At 45.9% G+C, this 24,125-nt stretch overlaps 1 protein-coding gene across 8 annotated transcripts in view; it reads right to left on the bottom strand.

The window, feature by feature from the left end:
- The window catches only part of Pknox2 (PBX/knotted 1 homeobox 2), a 251,324-nt gene that overhangs the window by 30,424 nt on the left and 196,775 nt on the right, over positions 1–24,125 (bottom strand). For all 8 annotated transcript variants that reach the window (XM_004874488.3, XM_087204553.1, XM_087204724.1 and 5 more), the window contains 2 exons: positions 16,698–16,869; positions 3,573–3,761 (listed from right to left, as the gene is read on the bottom strand). In XM_004874488.3, coding sequence (XP_004874545.1) covers positions 3,573–3,761; positions 16,698–16,869 — 361 coding nt within the window. The remainder of the gene's footprint in view (positions 1–3,572; positions 3,762–16,697; positions 16,870–24,125) is intronic.

Here is a 24,125-nt window from a genome sequence, read left to right as displayed (position 1 = left end):
TCCCCAGGCCAGGCTGGCACTCGGGGCAGCTATTTCAGGATGGGGGGATTAAGGCCGGGGCATAATGAATGCACATGCACCCACATGCTTGGGCACTCCCCCCCCCCCCCCCCCATACTGGCTCCCCGGTCCTGGTCCTTGGCAGCCCAGGGTCTCCTTCCCAGAAGAGCCCATGCATGCCTCCGCCCTGCCTCAGAGACACAAGCCTGACCTGGGAACTGGATGGGGACAACCTCCTCACCATGTCCCTCAAGTACCCTGGACCTTGCGTTGAGGAGCCCTCTCTGTCTCTGTCGCACTGTTGCTGCCATTCCTCTTTCCATTCTCTTTCTGCCTGTCATCCTCAGCATCACCTCCCTTTCCCTCCATCTGTGTCTCTTCCTGTTTCCTTCTCTGCATTGTTCTTTTTCTCCCATACTTTAGCCCATCTCTGACTCCCTTCTGAGCTGACCCTCTATATTTCTTTTCATTCCCTTTCTCTTTCTACTTTCTCTTTTCTCTCTCCTTTTTCTTTCCTACTTTCTTTTCTCTCTCAGTTTTTTCTTTTCTTTTTTTTCTTTTTGGATTGTTTTTTGAGACAAGGTCATGGTTTGTAGTTCAGGATGGCTTTGAACTTACTATATAACCCAGGCTGGGCCCTAACTCGAGGCAATCCTCCTCCCTCAGCCTCCTGAGTGCTTGGATTACAGGCAAGCACTACCACGCCCAGCTTCTCTCTCTCTCTCTCACTGCATTACTTCTTTCAATAAGAAAGTTGAAATGGCCACTCATCACATCCAAGACCGTGTGACCATAGCTGGAACCCTCAGGGAAGGTACAATAAAACTGAAGGAACGTGTCTATTTTAAGAGGATATTAGCAAGCGGAAGCCTGGACAACTGTTTTTAGGTTCATAATAAAGTGATTTAGTGACTTCAAATACAAAAAATACTGTCTCAAACTCCAAAAACCTGTGCTATCTAGGAGAGGAAAATGAGACTGATATAAATGCCTGCCATCTAATCACATGCTGTGCTTGCCATAACAATGGCTTAGTGGTTCTGACCTGGTTGAGAGAAGGAAGTCACTCTGGATGGGAGATCAGGGAGGCTGCTCTGGGAGAGAAGTCTTGTTACTGCCCTTGGGAAGGGGCTGGTTTGGGCCTGAACAGAGGTGGCTGGGGAGGTGTCCCCCAGACAGAAGGTGCAGAGCAACAGTTACAGCAAGTTCAGCAGCTTGACTGGCTCAGGATGGGGAGGCCAGGATGGACCTAGGAGGGCTGTGAGTGTCAGGTGGGCAGTTGTGAAAGCTCCAGATGCCACTAGGATCTGTGAGCAGAAGACCTAGCGAGAGCTTTAGGAAGATGCATCCAACCGAAGGAGCTGAGAGGGGCAAGGTTGTGGCTGGAAAGACAGGCAGCAGCTCAGAAAGCTCCCGCAGCGACCTGAGCGCCACTACCATATTAACCCACTGAAGCCTGAGTGCAGGAGAGGCAGGAGAGGCAGCAGTCAGAGGGTATGAGGGGACAAGTTTGAGTGATATCAAGTAGGGACGGCTTGCTAAGTATCTTTTTCCCTCTTCCACAGTGTCTGTTCTCCATTCAATTGTCTGAGTTCCATTTTCGCTGAGGATCAGAGATGTTTCTGCAGGGACAACACCAGAACTAGCCTCGCCTTCTGGCGGAGATATTACACTCCCAGTGCTAGGAACCAAAGTTCCTCCCTCTTTCCTGAAAACTCAGAGGTGCCTGCTAAGTGCCACCATCCCTCAGGAGGGCTGATTCTTGCCGGAAGCATTTCTAAGACCATGATCACCCAGAGCCCATGTTCTCCTTCTCTGCAAACCCCACTCCTCAAGTGACCTGCTTCTTGCAGCCTTGCTTGTCAGCCTCGGACCCCCAACCGTGAGGGGCCACGGTGGCTTGCAAAGTGCTCCGCACCTCCTTCCTCCCTCCTCCATCATAGCATATCCCCAAGTCCAGAGCTCAAGGTAGAGTCAGAGGGCCCAGGAGGGGAAATCCAGGGCCTCTCCAAGGACCTGATTATTTCCAAAGACTTGTGCTAATTTTCTGATATGATCCTCACATCTCTGTGAGGCACTAAATCCTCATTACTTTTCCTGACCGATGCATTCTAATTAGATCAACACTTAAAAAAAATTCACAATAGCCACAGGATGGCTTTCCATCTCATTAACTCCTCACTTATTATTTTCATGAAAATTACTGATAAAAATGTGCATCTCCATTTGGTGAGGGCTCACAGCCTCCTCAGCTCCTATCTTACATCTCTCCCGTCACTGAGGCTGTGCAGCGTCACCATGGTAACTCACAATAATAGAAACTAATAAATTACAAACGAGATGCTCATTGAGCAATTATTGTCCTCTTTTATGCAAGTTTCTTGCTAATTTTGATCATAAGGGAAAGCACAATAAGGCTCTGAAGGAATGAGTCTATTTCAAGAGAATATTAGCAAGCAGAAGCCTGGGCTGCTGTCTTTTGATCTGTAATAAAGTGATTTGGTGATTTCAGGCAATAGGAGGAGGAAATAAAGTTCTTGCCCTGTGTCCTATACACTACTCACTCCCAAGTCCAACAGAGATCCCACTGGGGTGGGTTTGATGTGATACTGAATGGATTTTCAGGGCTTGTTGTCACAGTGGGCGATCTGGCCTGCTTGAGGTCCGCCTGCCCCTCCTCTTCCCTAACAGCCTGGAGGTCCTGATAGACCTTCTAGGGACAAGAATGGCACAGCTACCTTCAGCACTCTTCTTGCGACCTCTCTCCATTCATCCTCAGAAAGTCTCCTTGCAGCCCCTCACTTGATTGTCTAAGACTTCTGTGAGCTTCCTGGGGGCCTCTGTAAGTGCTCTGAGCTTAGGAACTCGGGGAAAAGTGAGCCCACAGCATGTGTAGATGCCAGCGAATGTGGTATGAAGGTATAATCAGCAACTTTCTTAATTTATTGGTTTGAGGAAAACATTCTGCCCTGGTGAGAAGGGGGCATTCTTTCCCATAGTTCTTGGCCACCATTTCCTCATCTCCAGTGCCTAGGAGGAGGTGGCAGGTCAATCTTGGAAGGGGTGGACTGAGATCACATTTACAATGGCCTGGAACCTTAGGGGGACAGAGGTGCCAGGGTAGGGTGAGCATCTAGAGAATGACTAAGGAAGAACAATCCTGTGGAAGTGTCTTCATCACTAAGAGGGCAGGATTTGAGGAAGGACCTAAACCTCCTTTCCAGGAATGCAGACAGCTTACGAGTCAAGCCTTCCAGAGAGAAGCCTGTTGGCCAGAAGGTCTAGGCCAACCCTCAGCTCCTCCACTGAGCAAGTACCCTATCTTCTTAGTGTGGGAGCTCATTCATTTCTTAGGACATCTTGGATCAGGAAGTCAGGAATTGTCCCTCTAATATCCGGTCATTGTTTAAGGAACACTGATCCCTGGTAGGTGAGGCTGCACTGATGGACAAAGGAGTGGATCACAGGTAAAAGCATCCAATAAGTTTATCCCTTTTCCTAGGTCACCAGGGGACTCTCCAACCTATCTGCACACCTGGCTTAAGGAGAGAGGACCCAGCCCTGTGTGTTACCTGTGAGTGAAGGTTTATAGAGGGCTGGTTGGGGGAGTAGGGTCCCCCGAGGTCATTCCTGAGCAAGTTATCACTGTGCATCTTGGTTTTGAGGCAGGTGATATAACGGTTGCAAAAGTCCTTGCAGAGTTCATTGACTTTCTCCAACTCCAGCAGGTGGATCCTCAGCACCTGGATTGCCTTCACCATCTGGGGAGAGGGCGGAGAGGTAAGCCCGGGTGTCGCACCACATTTCCCTCACTTCCCAGACCCCCAAGCCAGCCACAGCCAGGGAAAGGAGCCCATTCCCGCCATGGGCACATGCTCTCTCATCCACAGGATTGAAATTCTCATCACAGCCCTCTGCTGATTCTTTGCTTGCTTCGAATCCACTGCTGTCACACCTGTTCTTGAGGCCATCGTGGAATTCTGAGAACGGGCCTTAGAGGTGGGAGCCCAGGGCCTGCCATTTATTATCTGTGTGACCGTGGGCAAGTTGTTTAAGCTCTCTGTGGCTTAGTGCCTAACAATTTGGGGATAATTACATTCTCCCTAACAACTTTACAAGTTCATTAAGGGGATCATATGAGGGGACGTACACAGTGGCACGCTGCAGAGTGTGAAGTACTGCATAAGCATGAGGAGACTGAGATCAGAGTTTCCCATATGTGTCCCACAAGGTCAGGGACTGTCTATTCTTAAACTCCTGTCCTCAGTGCCTTGTGTGATGCAGGTTACCTTGCAGGCTCTCCATTGATACTTGCTGACTGACTTGGTAATCCTGCAAGACTCAGCTGGCCACTGGTATCTGTTTCTGCCCCCTTTAGATTGTTACATGTATTCCTGTTCCTTTTCACAGCAACATTCCTAGCTGTAACATGGCAAGAAGCTACGTTGCAATTGAAATTTACCCTTTGGTGTGTTCTTTTCATTAAAAAACAGTATAGAAGAGGGTGCAAAAAAACTATCTTTGGTTCAGCCACTCTAAAAGGCTTTTTTTTCATATACATATTTTTAACCTACTTTCAATAACCTTCTACATACAATATTGTTCCTGTTTTTCACTTTAGTTTATCAAATGTATCTATCTAAATGAATTGTTTTCTCTCTTCTACATTGAGAGCTTTTAGAAGGCAGGGGTAATGTCTGATTTGCTCACTATGTTATTTTCAGTACCAACACACATGAATATGGAATAAATATTTGTTGAATGGGTGAAAATTATTAAGTGAATATATTTTTAATTGTTATATATCATTTCATATGTGTGCCATACTAAATGTCCCATATTATTGGGCATTTAGATTACTTCCACTTTTATTAAAAGAATGTTTCAGTGACAATTTTCTAAGCTTATAGCTGTCCCCCTCACCTGTCACTGCATTTTCCTTAGAATGAATTCCCAGAAGTGAAGCTGTAGACATTCTTAAGGCTTGTGATAAATAAAACCAAACTACTTTTCAACAGGAGTTGTTCAAATGATTCTTGAACAATTGGACATCCATTAAAAAAAGAACTGAAGCTTGATTTAAACCTTATGTGTTATATAAAAAAAAACAACTCAAAATGGAAAAAATCCCTAAGTGTAAGGTACCAAAACTGTAACACTTTTAGGTAAAACAAAAACAAGCAAATCTTCCAGATCTTGGGTTAGGCAAAGAGGTCTTAGATTGACAGCAAAAATATGATCTAGAAATGGAAAACGAGGAATTGGGCCTCGTCAAATTTAAAATGTTTGCTCTTTATCAGACCCTGTGAAGAGGATAAAAAGACTATTGACTATAAGACAATATTTGCAAACTACCTATTTGACAAAAGACTTGTATCTAGAATACACAAAGAACTCTCAAAACTAACTGGTTATAAGCAACCTAATCAGAACCTGGACAAAAGACATGTGCAAACATTTCACTGAAGAGGATCTGCAGATGGCAAAGAAACACCATGAGAAGATGCTCAGTGCCATTAGGCATTAGGGAAACGCAAATTCAAACCACTATGAGGAATCACTACATATCCAACAAAAATTAGCGATAATCCTAAATGCTGGTGAGAAACTGAAAACTAGATCACTCATACATTGCTGGTGGGAATGTAAAATAGCACCACCACTCTGGGAAATAGTATGACTCTTTTTCTTTCTTTCTTTCTTTCTTTCTTTCTTTCTTTCTTTCTTTCTTTCTTTCTTTCTTTCTTTCCTTCTTTCCTTCTTTCTCTCTTTTTCAGACAGGATCTCCCTATGTAGTTCAGGCTGGCCTTGAACTCACAGTTATCCTCCTGTCTCAGCCTCCTGAGTCCTGGGATTACAGGTATGCACCACCATGCCAGCTGTTTCTTATAAAACTAAATATGTGCTTACTATATGACTCAGCAATTGTACTTTTGGGCATTTATCCCAGAGAAATAAAAATGCATGTTCACACAAACACTTGTCCATCAATGTTCAAAGCAGCTTTATTTCTAATAGCCCCAAACTGGAAATAACCCAAATATAGTTCAACAGGTGAGTGGATAAAGCTTCTGTAGTGTATCTACAAGGAGACTGAAATACACTGTGAATGCTTAAATAAAAAGTTGTTACAATAAAAGACACATTACCATTAATCCCCCTGAAAATACTCCCCCTTGATTTGAACACTTTTATCCCATTGTTTTTGCCATCTCTGAAGCAGTTCTGAAAGTCCTCTTTTGTGAATGTCTTTATGAGGTGTGATAAAAAATATGGTGAGTGATATTGCTGAATACCATCCAAGGGAAAGGCAGACTCATAAAAATGTTACAGTGTGTCCTTATCCACTTTACTCAACAGATCTGGCACCGTGCAACTTCTGGCTGTTCTCCAAAGTCAAAATGATCATGAAAGGTAAATGTTTTGAATTGATTCAGGACATAGAGGCAGCCACAGCAGTGTAACTAAGAACACTCATTAAAGAGGACTCCAGAACTACTTCAAGAGGTGGCAAGAATGGTGAGATAAGTGAGTTTGAAGTGAGCGGGTGTATTTTGAGGTGGATTAATGGCAATGTGTCTTTTACTGTAATACATTTTAAAAATTCAAATATTCACCTTATTCTTTGATCACACTTTGTATATCATGGACTATGTCTTAGCAATAAAAAGAAATGAACTATTGATATACTCAACAACTCAGATATGTCATGAGAGAATTATGCTGAAAGAAAAACCAATCTCAAAGGATTATATACTATACAGTGTTATTTTATTTATTTATTTTTGGTACCGGGGATCAAACTCAGATCCTTCTGCTTGCAAGGCCGGCGGCGGAACCACTGAGCTAAATCCCCGGCCCCTATACAATGTTATTTATATAACATTCTTGAAATGACAAAAATCATAGAGATAGAGAATAGATTAGTGGTTTACGGGTGAAATGGAGGAGGGAGGAACTGTTCTGTAGTTTGACTATAATAGTGATTACATGAGTCTACATATGTGATACAATTGCATAGAACTAGACACACATATGCACACACACACACATGCGTGTAAAAGTAATGAAACCTGAACAAAGTTGGTGGATTTTTTTTGATAGTGAAAGGTGCTATGGTTACGCAAGAAGGAAATTAGGATCTTTCTGTATTAGTTCTTATTTTGCGTGTGAATTTATAATTACATCAAATAAAAAGTAAAATGTTAGCCAGGTGTGGTGGCACATGCCTGTGATTCCAGCATTTGGGAGGCTGAGGCAGGAGGATAGAGAGTTCAAGACCAGCTTGGGCTACATCAAGAGCGCCAGGCCAGCCTGCATTACATAGGGAGCCCCTTAAACAACAATGTAAGGATTTATTGGAAGGACTTACTGCCAATCCAGTTAAGCTGACATAAGCGGTACATGTGAGTGTATTTAACCCTACCTTTCCAGCTTTTTGGTAGTATTTTGATTCTTAAGGAAAAGTTTTGACAGAATAGAAAGGAAAGGAAAGAAGGAAGGAAATCTCTCTCTGTGAGGTGTGGCTGGAGGCCAGTGTCATACCTTTCTTTGAGCCTCATTGGCATTTGGTGTAGGGATTCTATATTCCCTGGGCTGGACTTGAAGGCTGTCTGATGGGCTCAACTAGTTAAGAGATTTTGCAGTAATAAATTAGACTAAGTGCCATGCACAGACAGAAACTAACAATTGTGTGACTTCACATAGGGCTCAGTTACCAGGTCTCATCCTACGGGTGCCACCTCCATGAGGCTAAGACTTATGTGAGACTGACCAGTTCTAGGGGAGAATAATGTTAATGTGGACCATTTGGGCCAAAAAGTAGACTAGGTACTTAATAAAGATTTGCCCTTGCTTAAATTTTCTACTTCATTTTGGCCATGAAGGTCTTGGCTTATGCCTCTCAGAATAATTAGCACATTATGAGGTGCTAAATAAACTTGTCGATGAATTGATAACAACACCCAAGTGTTTCTCATTCTTACTATGTCTCAGGCACTGTGGTAAGCCCATTTCATGTCGATCTTATTAATTCTGCAGGGCCACCTCAGCAGGTAGGTACCTTACTGCTCACATTTTACAGCTGAAGAAAATGAAGTAGGAGCCATAAAGCTATGTGGCCTCACCCTTGAGTCTGATTTGCTTCACCCTCAATAGAGACTCTGAGGATTTGGCAGGGAACATGGAAGTCTAAAGGGTGCTTGAGTTGGGAGGAAAGCAGCTCAGTGACAAGAAGTATGGGGTTCTAGGAGAACCTAATAGCTTTTGGGACAATAAGGATGAGGATTTTCAGAATCCCTGTGATAATGTTCCCTCATTTGGTTGCTTGATTTCCCACCTCTCACTCCAGAGTTTAAAGCACCTTCCCAGCACAAATGATTATTTCCTGTGTGTGAAAAGAGATGGACAATGAGGGCGCTTCTGCTGTCTGATTCTCTGAACATTAGTGGGGCTTCTGTCCTCAGCTCCCTGGGGGTGTTTTGAGAGGATCACAAGATGATCCAGGCCAGCCTGGGGTGAGAACAGTGCAAACGCACCCGAGACACAAGGCCGCAACTTCTCCCTGGCCTGTTGCTGTCACTGGTGCAGGGCTTTGGGCCATTTCTGTTTTCCAAGAAGCTTTCCTTATATCTGACCCACATCCGTCCTGCCTTAATGCACAGGGTGTACTCAGCCTCTGTAGGCACCAAGCTCCACTATCACCTCCATCAGCACAGCTTCCCTTCAGACTGAGCCTCACTGAACGCCACACACCGGAACGGCCATCTCACCTGAAAATGTTGTTCAGTCGGGTTTTTCTTCTCCAGATAAAAGTAATCCTAATTTCTTAAATCCCTATTCTTTCTCTTTCCTTTCCCTCTGTTTCTCTCATTTCCTGGCTTCTTGCTTTCCTTCCTCTCAGCTTTCATTGCCAGAGTATCCTGGGTTTTATTGTTGTTTGTGTTTGTTTGTTTTGGTGCTGGGGATGGAAACCAGGTCCTCATGAAAAGTGTTCTACCGCTGAGCTAAATCCTCAGCCCAGTTTTGCTTTTATTTTTTTGTACCAGGGATCAAACCAATTTTGCTTTTTAATCAACATTTTATTTGGTCATTTATTTTAAAATCTTGTGAAGTAACACATGCACACATTTTCTGTATTTACACATGTACATCACACACATAGAAAAGTGCGTGTCTATTCATTTTCTTTAACATATATAACAAATACATACTTATTATATTTTAAAATCAGAAAATGTAGATTAGTTAAGCAAAATAAAAAATAAAATCTACCCAGAATAGCTTTGCTCAAATGCAATACATGCGCAGTGTGTTTAAAACAGATCTGTTGTGCAGGGACCGAGAGCGGACCTATCCTTGGGTCTGATAAAGCCGGGCTGAAGGATTACTTTTTATGAGCTAATAGAATTGGTTTAAAGATTTAAGAAGGCATAGTAAGCCAGAATGGTACTCTCAGAGGCAATAAATATGTAGGACCTCTTCAATATTAGAGAAAAGATAGGCAATGTCGTTTGTAGGGTGGGAGTAGGGGGCTTCCCAAATAGCAGAATGAATATGGGGTACATCAGACAGCCTGGATTTGAGGCCAGGCTTATCTTTGTTATTTTGGTGCCAAAGGACAGATTCTATGACTTCTCAGAGCCTCAGTCTCCTCATTTGTAAAATGGGATGATGATCATTTCTAACTCACAAAAGCCAATGAGGGTTAACAGATAATAACATGAAAGCACTTTATAAGCCATAGGGAACTAAAGGCATATTTATTTATTTATTTATTTATTTGTACCAGGGATCGAACTCAGGACCTTGTGCTTGTGAGGCAGGAGGCAGAACCACTGAGCTAAATTCCCAGCCCAGGCATATGTTTTTTGTTTGTTTGCTTTTGGTTTTTTTTTTGTACTGGGGATCAAACTCAGGTCCTTGCGCTTGTGAGGCAGGTAGTGGAACCACTGAGCTAAATCCCCGGCCCCTAGGCACATGTTTTTTTAAAAACTAAATCTTTTAATAATTTCTAATACACTGTTGGCTTTTCCATAGCTGTTCCATATTCAGCTAGTGGAAAAATAATTCCCAGCATGTTTTTTTTCTTCTACATTTATGTTTAGTTAAGCATCCTCTATCCTGTATTTAAAATTTTTAGATTTTTCCCTAAGCCCAAATAATGTGCAATTTTTATATTAAGCAATTTTTCTAAATGATTTAGGTCATGTAAAAAGTTATTCCAAACCTTCTAGAACAGTAACAATGTCACTTAATTTAATATCATCACCAAATGTGATGTATGTGTCCTTCATTCCTCTCACAGCTTGTGCTCTATCAGCTTCTCTCCCTCCCTTGTCTTTCAAAATAAAGATTCAGCCTTCTTCTTCAAAGAAGTCGTCCTCAAAAAAGTGAAGCAAGATGTGACTTCACATTTTAATCTCGCAGCACTGTACACAAGTCCCCTAGTCCTAGGAAAGTACCCAAGACCAGAGCTTCTTATTTTCTATGAAGTCACCGGGTGTGATGTTCCCATTGTGGTATGGGTCTGGCATGTACCCCCAAACTCTCACGTGCTCAGAGGTGGGGCTTTTGGGAGGTGATTGGACCATGAGACACTGTATTCATCAGTGAGTTCATCTGCTGGTGAGTTTCTTGGCTGAGTATGAGGTTGGGAGGTCAGGCCTGGATGGAACAGGTGGGTCCCTGGAACCTGGGCCCCTCCCTTGCTTTCTGCCTCCTGGCTGCCATGATGTGAGCAGTTTTCCTCCATGGTAGGTCTTTCCACCATGTCATTTCTGCATTTGAGCCTGCCAGCCAATGGACTGGAACTTCTGAAAGTGTGAGCGAAAATACTGTAAACCTCTCCTCCTGTAAGTTATGAGTGTTGGGTATTGTGTCCCAGTGACGCGGAAAGTGACTGACTGTCCCAGATCTATTATTTGCTGCTTGGGCATTTTGGACAAGTCCTTTAAACTGTATCTGAACAATTTAAGAAGATAATGATATCTACACTTTAAAGGTTTTGAAAATTGAATAAGATCCTATATGCAAATGTTCTGGCCATATAGTAGGTCTTCAATAAATGTCAATTCTTCACACCAGTGTGGACCTGGCTTCTTCTTGATAATAATAATTCCTTGTCTTTCAAAACATTTGTATACAGCACTTTACAATTTACAAAATGCTTTTCTCTCCATTATCTCATTTGAGTCTCATCACCACAGGGATACAGGCAATATTATCTACTGCTCTCCTAGAGATAAGGAAACCTGAAGCTCAGAGATTAGAATCCTACTCAGTTTTGTGGGAATCAGGAGGCATTCTTGCCTTTGGGGCTAATTCCTTCCACCCTGTCTTTCCTCCTCTGCAAGTTGGGAAGCCAGAACTATTCTCCCTCACTTTGGGGAGAAAGAGTTTATGATTAGATATTCCTTAATGTGCTCCAACATTTCCTGTGGGTCACTGGGGCAGCCAGAGGTAAAATATAATCAGGAATTTTTCCAGACCAGACCAACTCGGCTTGACCAGCTGAAAGTGTGGTGTCCCTCAAATAAAAAATGGAACATGTGTGGTGCATGCCTGTAATGCAAATTAGAGCCCAGCTTGGGCAACTTAGTAAGACCCTGTCTCAAAGCAAAAAGTAAAAAAAGGACTGGAGATGCAGCTCAGTGCTAAGGCCTTAGGTTTGATCTCTAGTACTGGAGTGAGACATAGAAGAAAGGTAAATATTGGGAACTGGGCAGCTGCCAGGTGACTGGGGGGTAGAATGAACATTTTATGGAAACTATCATGCATGACAAGTTAAATCACTTTGAGTCAAGAACCTAGCACTTCTGCTTCATTGGCTTTAGAATTTGGAGAAGCAGATGGGCACAGAGGACAGAAACTGGGCCTCGAAAGTCAGACTCACTCGGCTTAAGTCTCCATTGTGTAACTTATTGGCTGTAGGGTACTTGGCCTTAATCTTCCCCTGATAAATGGGGATAATAAGTATTTCATAGGGGCATTGTGACAATTAAATAGCAAACAGAGTACTCAAGGACAATGGGCTTTGGGGGTTGAGAGTTTCCTGCCACTGAGACCTTGAACAGTTTCCTCATCTGTAAACAAGATAATAATAGTGGTTCCTATCTGTCAGGGGTCCAGCTCAGTGGAGGAACACCTGCATATGTGTGTGGAAGGCCCTGGATTCCATTCCGAGCAGCTGGTGGCAGCGACACCCCCTAAAGTTGTACTGAAAATTAAATGAGATTTGCCTAAAAATGAACTAAAGACCCAGCTCTCTCTCGCTCTCTCTCTCTCTCTCTCTCTCTCATCTGTCTCTGTCTCTCTTTCCTCCCTCTCCTTCTTTCAGTGCTGGGGATCAAACCTAGGGCCTTGAGTACGCTAGGCAGGTGTGAAAAATGGGGATAACATTAATACATGCCTTGTGGGTTTGGAAAGCAGGTTGAATAATAGATGTAAAGTGTTTAGAATGGTATTTGGCACTTGGTAAGTGCTCTATAAATGTTAATTATTACCAACGTTGATTATTCTTATTTCCTTTCCCTTTCCTGGTGTCTGAGAGATTTTTCTGTTCCTGTTTAGGTGGAGAGCCTGGACTGCAGGCTGGAGAAAGTGACTTGGGAACCCAGGCTGGCCTGAGGTCTCTGGGGCCCAGGGCCCTGGGCTGCCTCCTTCATGTTCCTCCGCCTTCACTGCTTCCGGCCTTTGGCCCTGCCTCTTCAGAGTGGGCCCAAGGGCCTGGGAGGCCCCATTTTAGAGCTGGCTTTGCGGTCAGGCAGCTGTAATCTGTCCCTCGAGCCACACCAGAGTCTCATTAAAACGTGCCCCATAAATGTTAAAAAATTTACACATAAAAAAATTCCATGCATGAAACTGAAACCGTACGTTTTACAGCTTTAGTTTGAAATCTTGCATAATATATAAAACCTTGGCCCTGCACCAGGGGCCTGTAAATCAGATTTTATAAAACAAAAAGCTTTTACCTTTCAAAGGGGTTTGGGGAACTTGCAAATTTTACAAACTTTACCAACTGCCAGTCAGAGGCTGCTGGGTTCCAAGGAGGGGATCTGGGGGCCAGGTAAGAAATAAGCCTGGTGAGCATTGTAGGGGGCGCGGGAATTGGGACTGCCCTCTCCTCAGGGAGCTCAGCTGGGATCCCAGCTTAGTGGCTATGAGTGTGGAAAGCTGCCTGCATGGCATGGTGACAGGAAGAGAGGGTCAGAGTTGGGTGCTAGGAGGAGAGATGGCATTGGTGGCATTGTCTTATCTGTGAGGGCTCTACTGCCACCAGGGAGAAGAGTTGTGAATGACAGCAAAAGGAGCACAGAGTCAGGAGACCTGGGTCCTTCCTAGTCCTGACAAGTCACTTCGGTGGATGTCAGTACCCCTGTCTGTAAAACGGGGTGGACTTGCTTCTCTCCAGGGCCGTGGGACTCCCTTTCCCCTTGGCTAGGGGAGCTGTGGAGCAGGGGACGAGGCTCACAGGGGAGGGGAGCCTCTCAGAAATCTGCAGCTGGGCTCTCTCTGATCTTGATATTTGGCGCAGCTCGCTCGGGAGAGCTGACTCACCTGTTTCCAAGGGGTCTTCTCTGGAAAAGCAGCTCTAAGAGACTGCAGGGTCACGGGAGAGTGCAACAAGCTATGTGCACGGTGAAGGGGAGGGAGACTAGCTAGGGATGGGCAGGATGGTGTCCAAATGCTGAAGAAAGCAGGACAGGGCCGGAGTGGGGCTTGAGGGTGGGGCAGGGAGAGGAGGAGGAGGAGGAGGAGGAGGAGGAGCAGGAGGAGGAGGAAGCAACCTTCTTTTTTTTTTATACTCATTACACTTTTATTGAATGCACTTTTAAAAAGACTCAAAGAGAAGACACATTATATAAACAAACCCCTGGCGCCCGCACCTCAACTTCTGCCTCTGTAAAACGGGGTCGCGAACCCCTCTTGGAAGCAACCTTCTTTGAGGCTAAGTTTTTGGGGACCCAAGTGGCCTCCTGACAATCCCATCTGTGAAAGTCAGTATTCAAGGGCAAAGGAAAGCCACCCTGACACACACATGTATAAAAAATAAATCTCTCAATTATCTCAGCTCATTTGCTTGGGGTCCCTCATTTTATATCCCTGCTCGGCTTCGCAGTATATCTGTCCGGATAAAGAGTTACAGTCCGTTGGGCTACGTGTGCGGGGTTGTAAAAAATACAGATGCCAAATTAACTGGCTGTGGCACTCGGCAGCTGATTGAGCTGGTAATAACGCTATCTGACCTTTTTCTAATTTCTAATTATGTGCATCTTGGCTGTGCTGGCGACATGATTCTTGTTCTAATGATGGTCCCTGTGCTTGGCCTCTTCATCTGTCTGCCCTACACAGGACCAGAGTGGGGGCAGCAAAGGGCACTGGTCCACTCCCCTAAATAAGTTTCAGAGTCCCGATCACACAGTCCCTGGTGGCCAGGAAGTAAGGCTGAGGAGCTGGAACATCTTGCCTGGCATAGGGATATTGCATTTGAGATTAATCTTCCTGATGCCAGGCACCTTTAAAGACCAATTCCATAAGTCATCTCATTAAGTTTTTATTACAATCATATGAGATAGGTGTATTAACTCTACAGATGAGGAAACCGAGCTTCAAAGGAGCTCAGCCTTCAAAGTCACACAAATAGTACATGGTAATGCGAGGTTCAGATCTTTTGTTTCTAAGTGCTTTTTCAAATCTCTCCATTTTCATAATCAATCACTCAATCAACCAGTCAATAGTTAACCAGTCACTGACTATGGTTAACACACCAGCAGATGGACTAAGGATTGCTCCACTAGCTGGACCACTCCCAGTCTGGTCACTGAAATAGAGGACCAGGGACACCAGAGGCCTGAGGCCACTAGGGCAGCTTCTACAACACCCCTGTCCCCAATTCAGGGGTGGCACAAAGCAGTCCACTCAACCCAGTTTTCTTGGATTGAATTAAGAAATCTGATTCTTTGAATGAACAGAACCCTGAGAGATCTGGGCAGGAGTGTCAAGGGCAGAGCATGACTCTGGGCACTTTTTGATTTTTCCAGCTGCACCAGAACAGGAAGCTGTCTTCAGTGGGTCTCCTATAGCTCACTGGGAAGGTGGAGGTCAATAAGGGATGTGAGGTTTGCTTTTCCAGGACTCCTGCATCACAAGTAGGTTTAAATTCCTTCACATTACTCAGTTTTATTTTATTTCTCTTTATGTTAAATGAGAAGAGTGAGGCCTACCCCTTACTCTCCAGGTTCATTCTCATTCCTGTGGAAATGGCTCATTTCCTGGCTCCAAGGATGCCTGGGTTTGGGTTCTACAGATCTACCTGCCTTCCAACTGCACTTCAATTAACCAAAGAACAGGGCAGGGCCAGGCTAGCCTGCACATAGCAGTCAACCTGGAGACCTTGCACAGGGAAGCTTCCCAGGCATCTCAAAGACAGGGATCCGGCCTCATGGAAGGTTGGTCTGCTTAATTCCTGCCAGGGAAAAGCAAAGGCCAGAGATGAGCAGAGGCATATTTGGGGTTCTCAATGCCTCTACCAATGCTTCTAACATTGGGCAGGCACTGGTTCTCTGGCAGAGACCTAGTCCCACTCTCTAAATGACAGCCCATCACAGCACTCCACAGACTTCCGGGCCAGGGTAGGTTCTCTTCATAGCACTTTTGTACCCCATAAAGTACCACATTCAGCTCTTGAGAGAAGCAGTAGTGTGGATAATTCACAACACAGAATAATACCAAGTTATATACATCTGTTCTGCTGATGCATTTTTCTTCCTTTCTAGTGTCACATTTGCTTTTCTAATTCTGTTTTCCTTTTGGGAACAGGCACCAGCTAAACTCTGGGTGCAAGAGGTCAGCATTATCATCAATCAGTGTGTGAGGGAAGAGTTTTGCAGTTTCCAAATTCACCATGCATAATCTGAGTAATCCATCCACAGAAAAATAAGGAACTGAGGTTAATAATTTCAGAAGGATTACATAGAGTGATGGACATACAGAGCCGGTTCTCTAATGCCCTACTGCTGCAGAGTTCCCAGAATTTCAGATGTCATCCAACCCAGGAGTCACCAAGTCTAACCGATGACTGCAGTGGCCCAGGAAACTTGTAATCTACTGAGTCATAATTTCCTGGTGCAGCCCAGGAGGACGCACTTCATACGCTATAGTGATAACTTGCATGGCGAACTGTTTGGGAGCCTGATCTGCTGGGTTTCCTGAATGAACAAGATCTTTGCTGGTGCTCTCAGCATGACTGTTTCCCCAGGTCTTTCTCTCTACTGATATGCTTGAACATGCTGGTGACCCTCAACCTCCATCTGGTGGTGTGTGAGCCATCAGCTTTACTCTGGGAAGGTCCAGACAGGTTTGTTAATGTGCTGGTACATGCCTTGAAACAGCTATCTTAAGACATTCTGGCTGATACCTCCTTCTTTCTACTTGCCTGTATTTCAGAGTGGTGGGTAGTCAGATGCTGGTGGCACCATGGGCAAGAACAAGAGGAACTTGAGCAGCAAAGCCTGTGCCTGGAACTCTTGGTTTACAAATTTAGAAGGCACTAGAATGTGCATTTAGAGCCTTCCTCATGGGGAGGTAACTCAAATCTTTTTGTTGGATGAATTAATTAAAAGAACACTTCTAGGGTGTTTCAGGGGGATCAGAGGGCAGGAAGACTCTAGCCAAGGTGTGGGGTGGAGGGTCTTTACCAGATTGTCCAGTTCTGGGTCATCGCTGAAGAAGGGTTTGTGCTCCTGCTCCTGCTGGTGGACAAAGTTCTCGATGTCCACATCAAAGCCGGCGGAGGTGATGCACTCAGAGCCCTGGGTGGCCTGTTCACATTTCTCAAACAGCAGCGTCAGGAGCGGGAAAAGAGGGTGCCTGCGGGGACATCAAGAGCTCACACACACGCACACACAGAGGCCATGCTGCTAGCCAGGCTCACTTTCCCAGATCCCCGTCACTTCTTCTCCCAAGTTCCCACTCCTTGAGGATGCCCCTAGTCCCAAGGGCAGCCTAGCTGGCAGCATTTTCTGCTCTGGTACAGAGTCCAGTGTCCCAGTCCCCAGGGCCTCTGAGGGCTCCTATCTTTTCTCTTCCATCAAATAAGCTGCATGGATATTTGGAAAGAGATGATGGGTTATGATCCTTCACAGAAGAAGGTGTCCACTTCTGGCTCAGAGTTAGCCCAGAAAGGAAATGTGGGAAGTGTCTAGAGAAGTCCGGGACATGAACATCAATTGTAGGTGATATCCATGCTAAGACCCATAGAACCATTTAGTCAAGCATGCCTGGTCACCTATACACATCATACAACCACACACACACACACACACACACACACACACACACACACACTTTCATACTATCCATAACCAGCTGAAGGAAGCAGATGTGTATAAACACTCTTGTATTTGCAAGTGTATGCATAGGGTATGTGTGTGAGCCCAAATACTGATCTACACGGACCTGTACAGTGTCTGCTGGGAGACTCAGTTTAGCTCAGACACTCCAAATACATGTGCAACATCTCCCTACATTTTTCTCTTATTATAGCCTGAGCAGAGCTGTGATAAAATAAATGATTATTTGTATCTCTGTTTTCCTCCAAGACTGTCCCCATGTTAATGATTGTTGTATCCCTAGATCTTTCCACCTATGCTCATGGCAGGCATTTAATAAATATTTGGTAAACGATTGAATGAATCAATGACTGAGGAGTATGCATATCTATGATGTATGTACATGAGCTGAAGTGCTTACCTGATGGCTCTGAGGGTCTTAGTTTAGAGATGACCAGTTCCTGGAAGCTTCCCTGACTGCCCACCCCCGACTTATGTCAATAGTACCCAAATTATTTATCTTATCATCTGCCTTCCTCACTTAGAATCTAAGCAGGAATAAAGCCTACCTTACCTACCACTGAATATCTAGCAGAGATAAGTGGACCTCCATAAATATTTGTTGAATACATGTATTACACATATGCATACTTATTTTGCATGCATAAGTGCCTATCATATTTATTTCTGTAGTGTGTGTGCATGAGTTTGGCTGGGTTTTTAATCTGGGATCTTGGAAAGACCCATTTCTTTCCTTTGAGATCCATATATCCCTCTCTGGTCTGTCTCCTCAGATTCCTGGACTATAATACTGAGTTCCTGCTGGGGGTTTTAGCTCAGTGGTGCTGCACCTGCCTGGCAAGCGCAAGGTCCTGAGTTTGATCCCCAGTACCAAAAAATAAAAATAAACAAACAAAAAACCCCAAAACTGAGCTCCTTTCCTTTTGATAAAACCCTGCTTGCTGGGAGAGGAGGAGGACTGTGTGCTGGACCTGACCCTGAGGGCCTCTGCCAGAGGGAATGCTCTTGCCAGTGCTGCCCAGTAGAACTTCCTGCAGTGATGGAAACATGCTGCAGTCTGTACTGTCCAACACAGTAACCATGAGTCACCTGAGGCCAATGAACACTTGAAATACGACTACTGGAATTAAAGATGCCGAATTTTAATTATATTGAATTTTAATTAATTTAAATTTAAATAGCCACATGTGGCTGGTGGCTACTGTATTGGAAAACACAGGAAGTACTGAAAAGGAAAATAGACTATATTTTTCCCTTCCAGCCCTGGAGACACTGAGAGAAGAACTGAACATCCAGACTGCATAGTACTTACAGTGATTGTAGGTGGGAAGGGGAACTCCTAGGTGCCTGTCCCATTCTGGAGACAAAGACAAACCGTGCTTAGCTCCATCCACACTCACATCCATACTCTAAGCATCTTTCTACTCAGGCTCAGGGTGGTGGGGGCTGAAGAATGATAAAGTCCTGATTCATATGAGCTGCTGGGCTTGGCAGAGTCAGCCCTGGACATTATCTCCCTGACCCTTGTTTTGGGAGCTGATGCAAAAACCCCTGGGCCCCAAGGCTGCAGGAAAGAGGATCAGTATTTAAGGGTGGTTCATCCACAGCACCAAATTACCAGAAGATCTGTTGAGCCCCAGTAGAAAATTGGCAGGGAAAACAATGGGTGAATTTAGCCATCTGGCTGAAGACAAAGAGAACACCAGGTGAAGGGGTTAAACTCCAGTATAAGTCTTCATTTGCAGCCACTAACACTGCAGCATATTATGGTCTAATCTAGCCTGATCCCAGTTTAATGCAAGATTCTTCTGGCCCTGAGTGGAATACCAAAGAAAGCCTCAGTGGCTGTAATTTAAGCAGAGCCCGGCAGTGGTTTAGCTGAGGGCCATGAAAGGCAAATTCCAGACGGTGTTATGAATTATTGCACCTTATGAACCTTCCTACTCTCAACAGATGCCTGCTGCCATTTAAACAGCCACTAGATCAATTAGGAATGAAAGGCACAAATCGACTCTGTACAAGGGCACTAAATTACCGGGAACTAATAATCCGCAGCATCGTGCCAGGTGGTGGGGGTGCAGCCCCCACCCCAACCCGTAGCAGCCTCGAGGTCACTGCACATTCCTTTTCGATGGCTGGAGGGAGCGTGGGCAGCTGCTGAGTGGAAAGGTGACAGGGTGTGTGTGTGTGTGTGCGCGCGTGTTGAGGTTGAATGCAGGCTGGCAAGGGAGCAAGGCTACGAGTGTATGCACACATGGTGTTGTGTTTATACAGTATGGATGCACATAGGGCTGCATGCATGCAACTGCAGGGCAGATTTGTGTGCTATGAACACATGTATGCATGCATTGTGTTATCTGTATGAGCATGTATGCAGGGTTGTGTGCTCTGTGTACACAGCAGGAGCGGCATGTGGGGTGGGCAGGTGGGGTCTGTGTGACTGAACCTCAAGCTATCAGCACTGGGGGTGGGAGGAAGAGGAGGGCATCTTCTCACTTCTGTCCTTGCCCTACAGGGAGGAGTGGCTTTTCTGAGAGTGGGAATGGAGGGCCTCTTCGAGGAGGTGACATTTAAGTTTAGCCTTGACTGATGAGGGGTTGGTCATGCAAAGAGTGGAGGGAAAGGCCTTTGAGGCAAGAGGGAAAGCAAAGCCTCTGAGGTGGAAGTGAGTTTGGCATGCTTCTGGAACCAAATCTAGCTGAGTGTGGCTGCAGCCAGGTGGGGAGGAGGGGAGAGAGTGGAAAAGGCAAGACAACAGGAGTCAGATTGTGAGGTGCCTCACAGGCCTCAGATATCTGGGCTTGCATGGCCGGGGGCATTGTACACGCTGGGAACAACGTGCATCTTCTATGCAGAGCTGCGGCATGGGTCCATTTTATAAACCTCCTTCACTTCCTGTCAGGTGTCCCCAGAACAGGTATATGTGAGATATGTGAGGTGCATATCCAGGGGTGTGTGTGTGTGTGTGTGTGTGTGTGTATTTGGTGGTGCTAGGAATAGAAGCTAGAGCATCATGCTTGATAGCCAAATGCTCTACCATTGAGCTATTCCCCCAGCCCCTCTGGGGTGTTTTCCATGTCTTCTGGTATCTCTTAGAAGATAGGAGCTGGCCACCTGTCCTCCAGGTCCACTGAGCACAGCATGGACTACATGGAGGTTGGCCAGGCCACCTCCCTCCAGCCCTTCCCAGCTGGGCATTGGGGACTTGGGGCAGGACGGTAATGAGCAGTGGTGGCTGTCACACCCCAGTCTCTCTTCTCATCCCCTTCCCTCCCCAGGCTTCTGTGTCTGCTTCCTCCAACTGATCCCAGGAGCCCCGTCTGCCTGTTTGATTTCAGAGGGTGTCTGAGCTTACCCATGGCTTCTCCTAGGAACCACACAGGACCGGTGGGGCTGCTGGGGCTCCCATACCGTCCTCTTGGATTGGTTGGGGAGGAGCTCGACTGCTCCCTGCTTACCCACCACCTCACACACAGGGACTGCTGAGACAAGACCCCTCCCAGCAGACAGGCTGCTTCACAGCCACCCTGCTGGGGGAGGGCTGTGGCTGCATTCCCACTCTAGTTATGGGAGAGTCACCTGCTACTTCCTCAGGTACCCAGTCTGTCCTTGCCTAGAGGCAGACCTGTATTTTCTAAGCTACCCTCCAACATCTCCCTATAAAACAGAAAGGGTGGGAGGACCCTGGCAGTCCTTTCCAGCAGGCTGGGCTGTAGGCTTGGGACCATCCTGAACAGGGCAGCATTCATAGGAGCTGGCTTCTGAATTACTCGGGCCAGGAAGGGCTCTGTCTGAAGTGAGGATAGAATAGGGAGAGGGATTTTTGCCTTAGACATGGGCACTTGGGCTTCCAGAGCAGCAGTTTGCCTATTTATTTATTTAGTACTAGAAGTTGAGGCCAGGGCTTCATGCATGTTAGGCAAGCATTCTACCATTGAGCTACATGTTCAGCCCCAGAACATAGTTTTTTGTTTTTCAGACCAAACCCAGGGACACTCTATCACTGAGCTACATTCCAAGACGTTTTTATTTATTTTGAGACAGAGTCTTGCCAAGTTGCCTAGACAGGACTCAAACTTGAGATTCTCCTGCCTTACCCTCCCTTAATCCTGGGATTACAGGCGTGTGCCACCATGCCAGGCTAAGCATGGGTTTTAAGGAGGTCCTTTTTCACTGTCCAGGTCTCTTCCATTGTGGAGACTAAACGCAGGAATGTGGAGACTCGGTCCGGGTGCCCAGAAGATATGAACAAGATGTGAGAGATGGCCACTAGACTTGATTTCCAAAGAGCTGAGGACAGTTGACCTCCATGTGAGCAGCTCACTTCTCCCTCCCAGGTCTCTTCCCTGCAGGCTGCCTCCCCTGTGACAGCCCCCTCCACCCCAATCTCTCTTAAGCCATTCAAAATTTGGAGGAAATAAATCTCTCTGGACTAATTCAGTGAGAGTTTGAGCCTCGTCAGTGCAGAACAAATAAAAGGAATGAACTGGCATGACATTTTACTGCAGAAGAGAGGTCGTTTCCAGCCACTAATAAAAAGGATTTGACACAGACTAATAAAGAGAAATGAATTTCTCTAATGGCCTAATTTAGCACATTCAGCACTGTGCCTCCTCCTGGTGCTGGGAGCGCGGACAGAGGCAGGAGGGAGGGAGAAAACAGACTCAGCTCAGGGAGAGGGGAAGAAGAGATGATCTCAAATAACATTTTATTATTTCCTTTTTCTTTTCTGAGCCCCCTTACCCCACCCCCACCCTCATCACCTCTCCCCAGGAGCATCCGAACTAAAATCAAGCTCAAGATATGCAGTTCCTGTTAACGATCCAAAGAAATAAAGAAGCCCTCTCCATAGAATTGCAGCCTTGTGCTAGCTTAAGAAGGTGATTAAACCAGATGTGTTGATTTCTACAGGGGTTTAAGCCATCGTTTGGTTTAATTACTTCTGACATTTCTGCCTCTGTGTTTTCTATATCACCCAAATTTGCTGGTCTGGAATGCCCAGTTTGGGGTATACAGGGCTGTCCCCCAGGAAAGCAGATTCAAGGCGGGACAGGATGTTGGCTGAAACCCTTCACAGAGGTCCTGACATCCTCTCTCTAAGCAAAAGACAGGCTGAGACCCCAAGATGAAGATCCTCCCTAGGTCAGGATCAGGAGTTTCTTCAGGGCAAGGCCGTGCTGACCCCATCTCTGAAAGCATCCTTGGTGAAATTCCACAGGGCCCACCTCATCCCTCCCTACCCCAAGACAGGTCATCTTAGCATACATTGGGCCAATGAGTGTCCCCAACATTTTCAAAGGCCTTCTGAGGGTCCAGGCCAAAATTTTCCTGGGAATTCTTACTCTCTTATCTAACCTGAAGTTCCCCTGTGTAGCTGCAGCATGTGTCTTTTTGTCAAAAGGACTCAAGACAGCTGAGTCTTTTTCTACTTCCTTTCCTTCCTCCTTGGACAACTTGGCTGTGTTTTGTTTTTAATTTAAAAAATTTCTTCCTGCTTAGGGAAGGAGTGGAAACAGAGAAACAGAGATAGACAAAAAGTGAGAAAGAATACAAAAGTACAAAACTTTGGGGAGGCTAAAATGCAAAAAACAAAAGAATCCAATACAGGAGACATGTGGTCAGAAACAGACTATGGGAGGAGGGGGCTTGAGGGGGTCCCAGGCAGGGGAGACATTAGTGCTGAGTGCTCTTTCTGGGTGATAAACCTTCTGATTCACAGTCATGCCACTCTGTCCCTTCTAGCTCTTCCCTTGTGACCTTGGCCAGGACTATAGACCTCAATTATGGGTCCAGCCAAGTGTGTGGTTGCCCGCCTGCGCTGTCCACCTCCTCTGCCTGTGACTGCCCTTGGAGCCCTCAGCTTCTCCTGCACTGCTCTCACAGCCCAGACCTATCCTCCTGCAGGTGGGAAGAGGGAGCCCCGGGGTCAGTACCTATCCCCTCCAGAGTCCCTGGGCTCCTTCCAGTGGGGACTGGGAAGTCAGAGCCTTCAGCCCTTCCCAAGTGGGACAAGGATGATGATCCAGTAGGTGGAATGTATGGTAGGAGATACAGATTTCTGGGTGGAGATTTTCAGGGATGATCCAGGGGGAACAGAGGCCTGGTCAGAGTCAGCCTGCTCTGGAGGACTTTAGTCTGCTAGTGGTGAAATGGGGCTCACAGGGTTCTATTCTCCACAGACACAAAGTGGCTGTCAAACTGCCTGCTTTCCTGGACCTCTGCCCAGGGCCTGGCATTTTGACCCTTTATTTCTAATGGCCCGGACTGGAGACCACTGTAATTACAGAATCAGAGCCAATAGCATAGAAGCCACTCTCCAGGACAGCCCCTCCGCCCTCTCCTGGGCATCCTTTCACTGCCAGAAGGCTCCTGAGTGCCCATGCTGAGGACTACGGAGAAATTTCTCCTGGATGCTGATGAATCACGACAACACTTCTAAGAAGGACACTCTAGGCTCTGTATAATGGGCCATCAGCCTCTTTTCAGTATTTCTCCTGGATAGACTCAGCAGAGGAAGGCTGGAGGGACAGCATGGTATCCCCTGTGCTGTGACTCCTCCCCTTGTGTGGCTCAGGTCACCTGCCCTTCTTGTGCTGGCTTTTGAGCTGTAATTTCCACACCTGTGCTCCAGCCACTCCTTTCTCCTGAGTCACCTGTTCCTGCATCTGTCCATGTCCCTTCTAACCATCTCCAGAACCCAGCCCTAATGCCATCTCTTTTAGGGAGGTGCCCTATGGGACTCTCCAGGAAGAGAAACCACTGCCCCCTTCCAGC

This window comes from Heterocephalus glaber, unplaced genomic scaffold (genome assembly GCF_053883595.1).
Source record: "Heterocephalus glaber isolate CG9 unplaced genomic scaffold, H.glaber_assembly_v1.0 deba00000006, whole genome shotgun sequence".
NCBI classification, from domain to species: domain Eukaryota; kingdom Metazoa; phylum Chordata; class Mammalia; order Rodentia; family Bathyergidae; genus Heterocephalus; species Heterocephalus glaber.
This window is presented reverse-complemented; position numbering and strand designations above follow the sequence as displayed.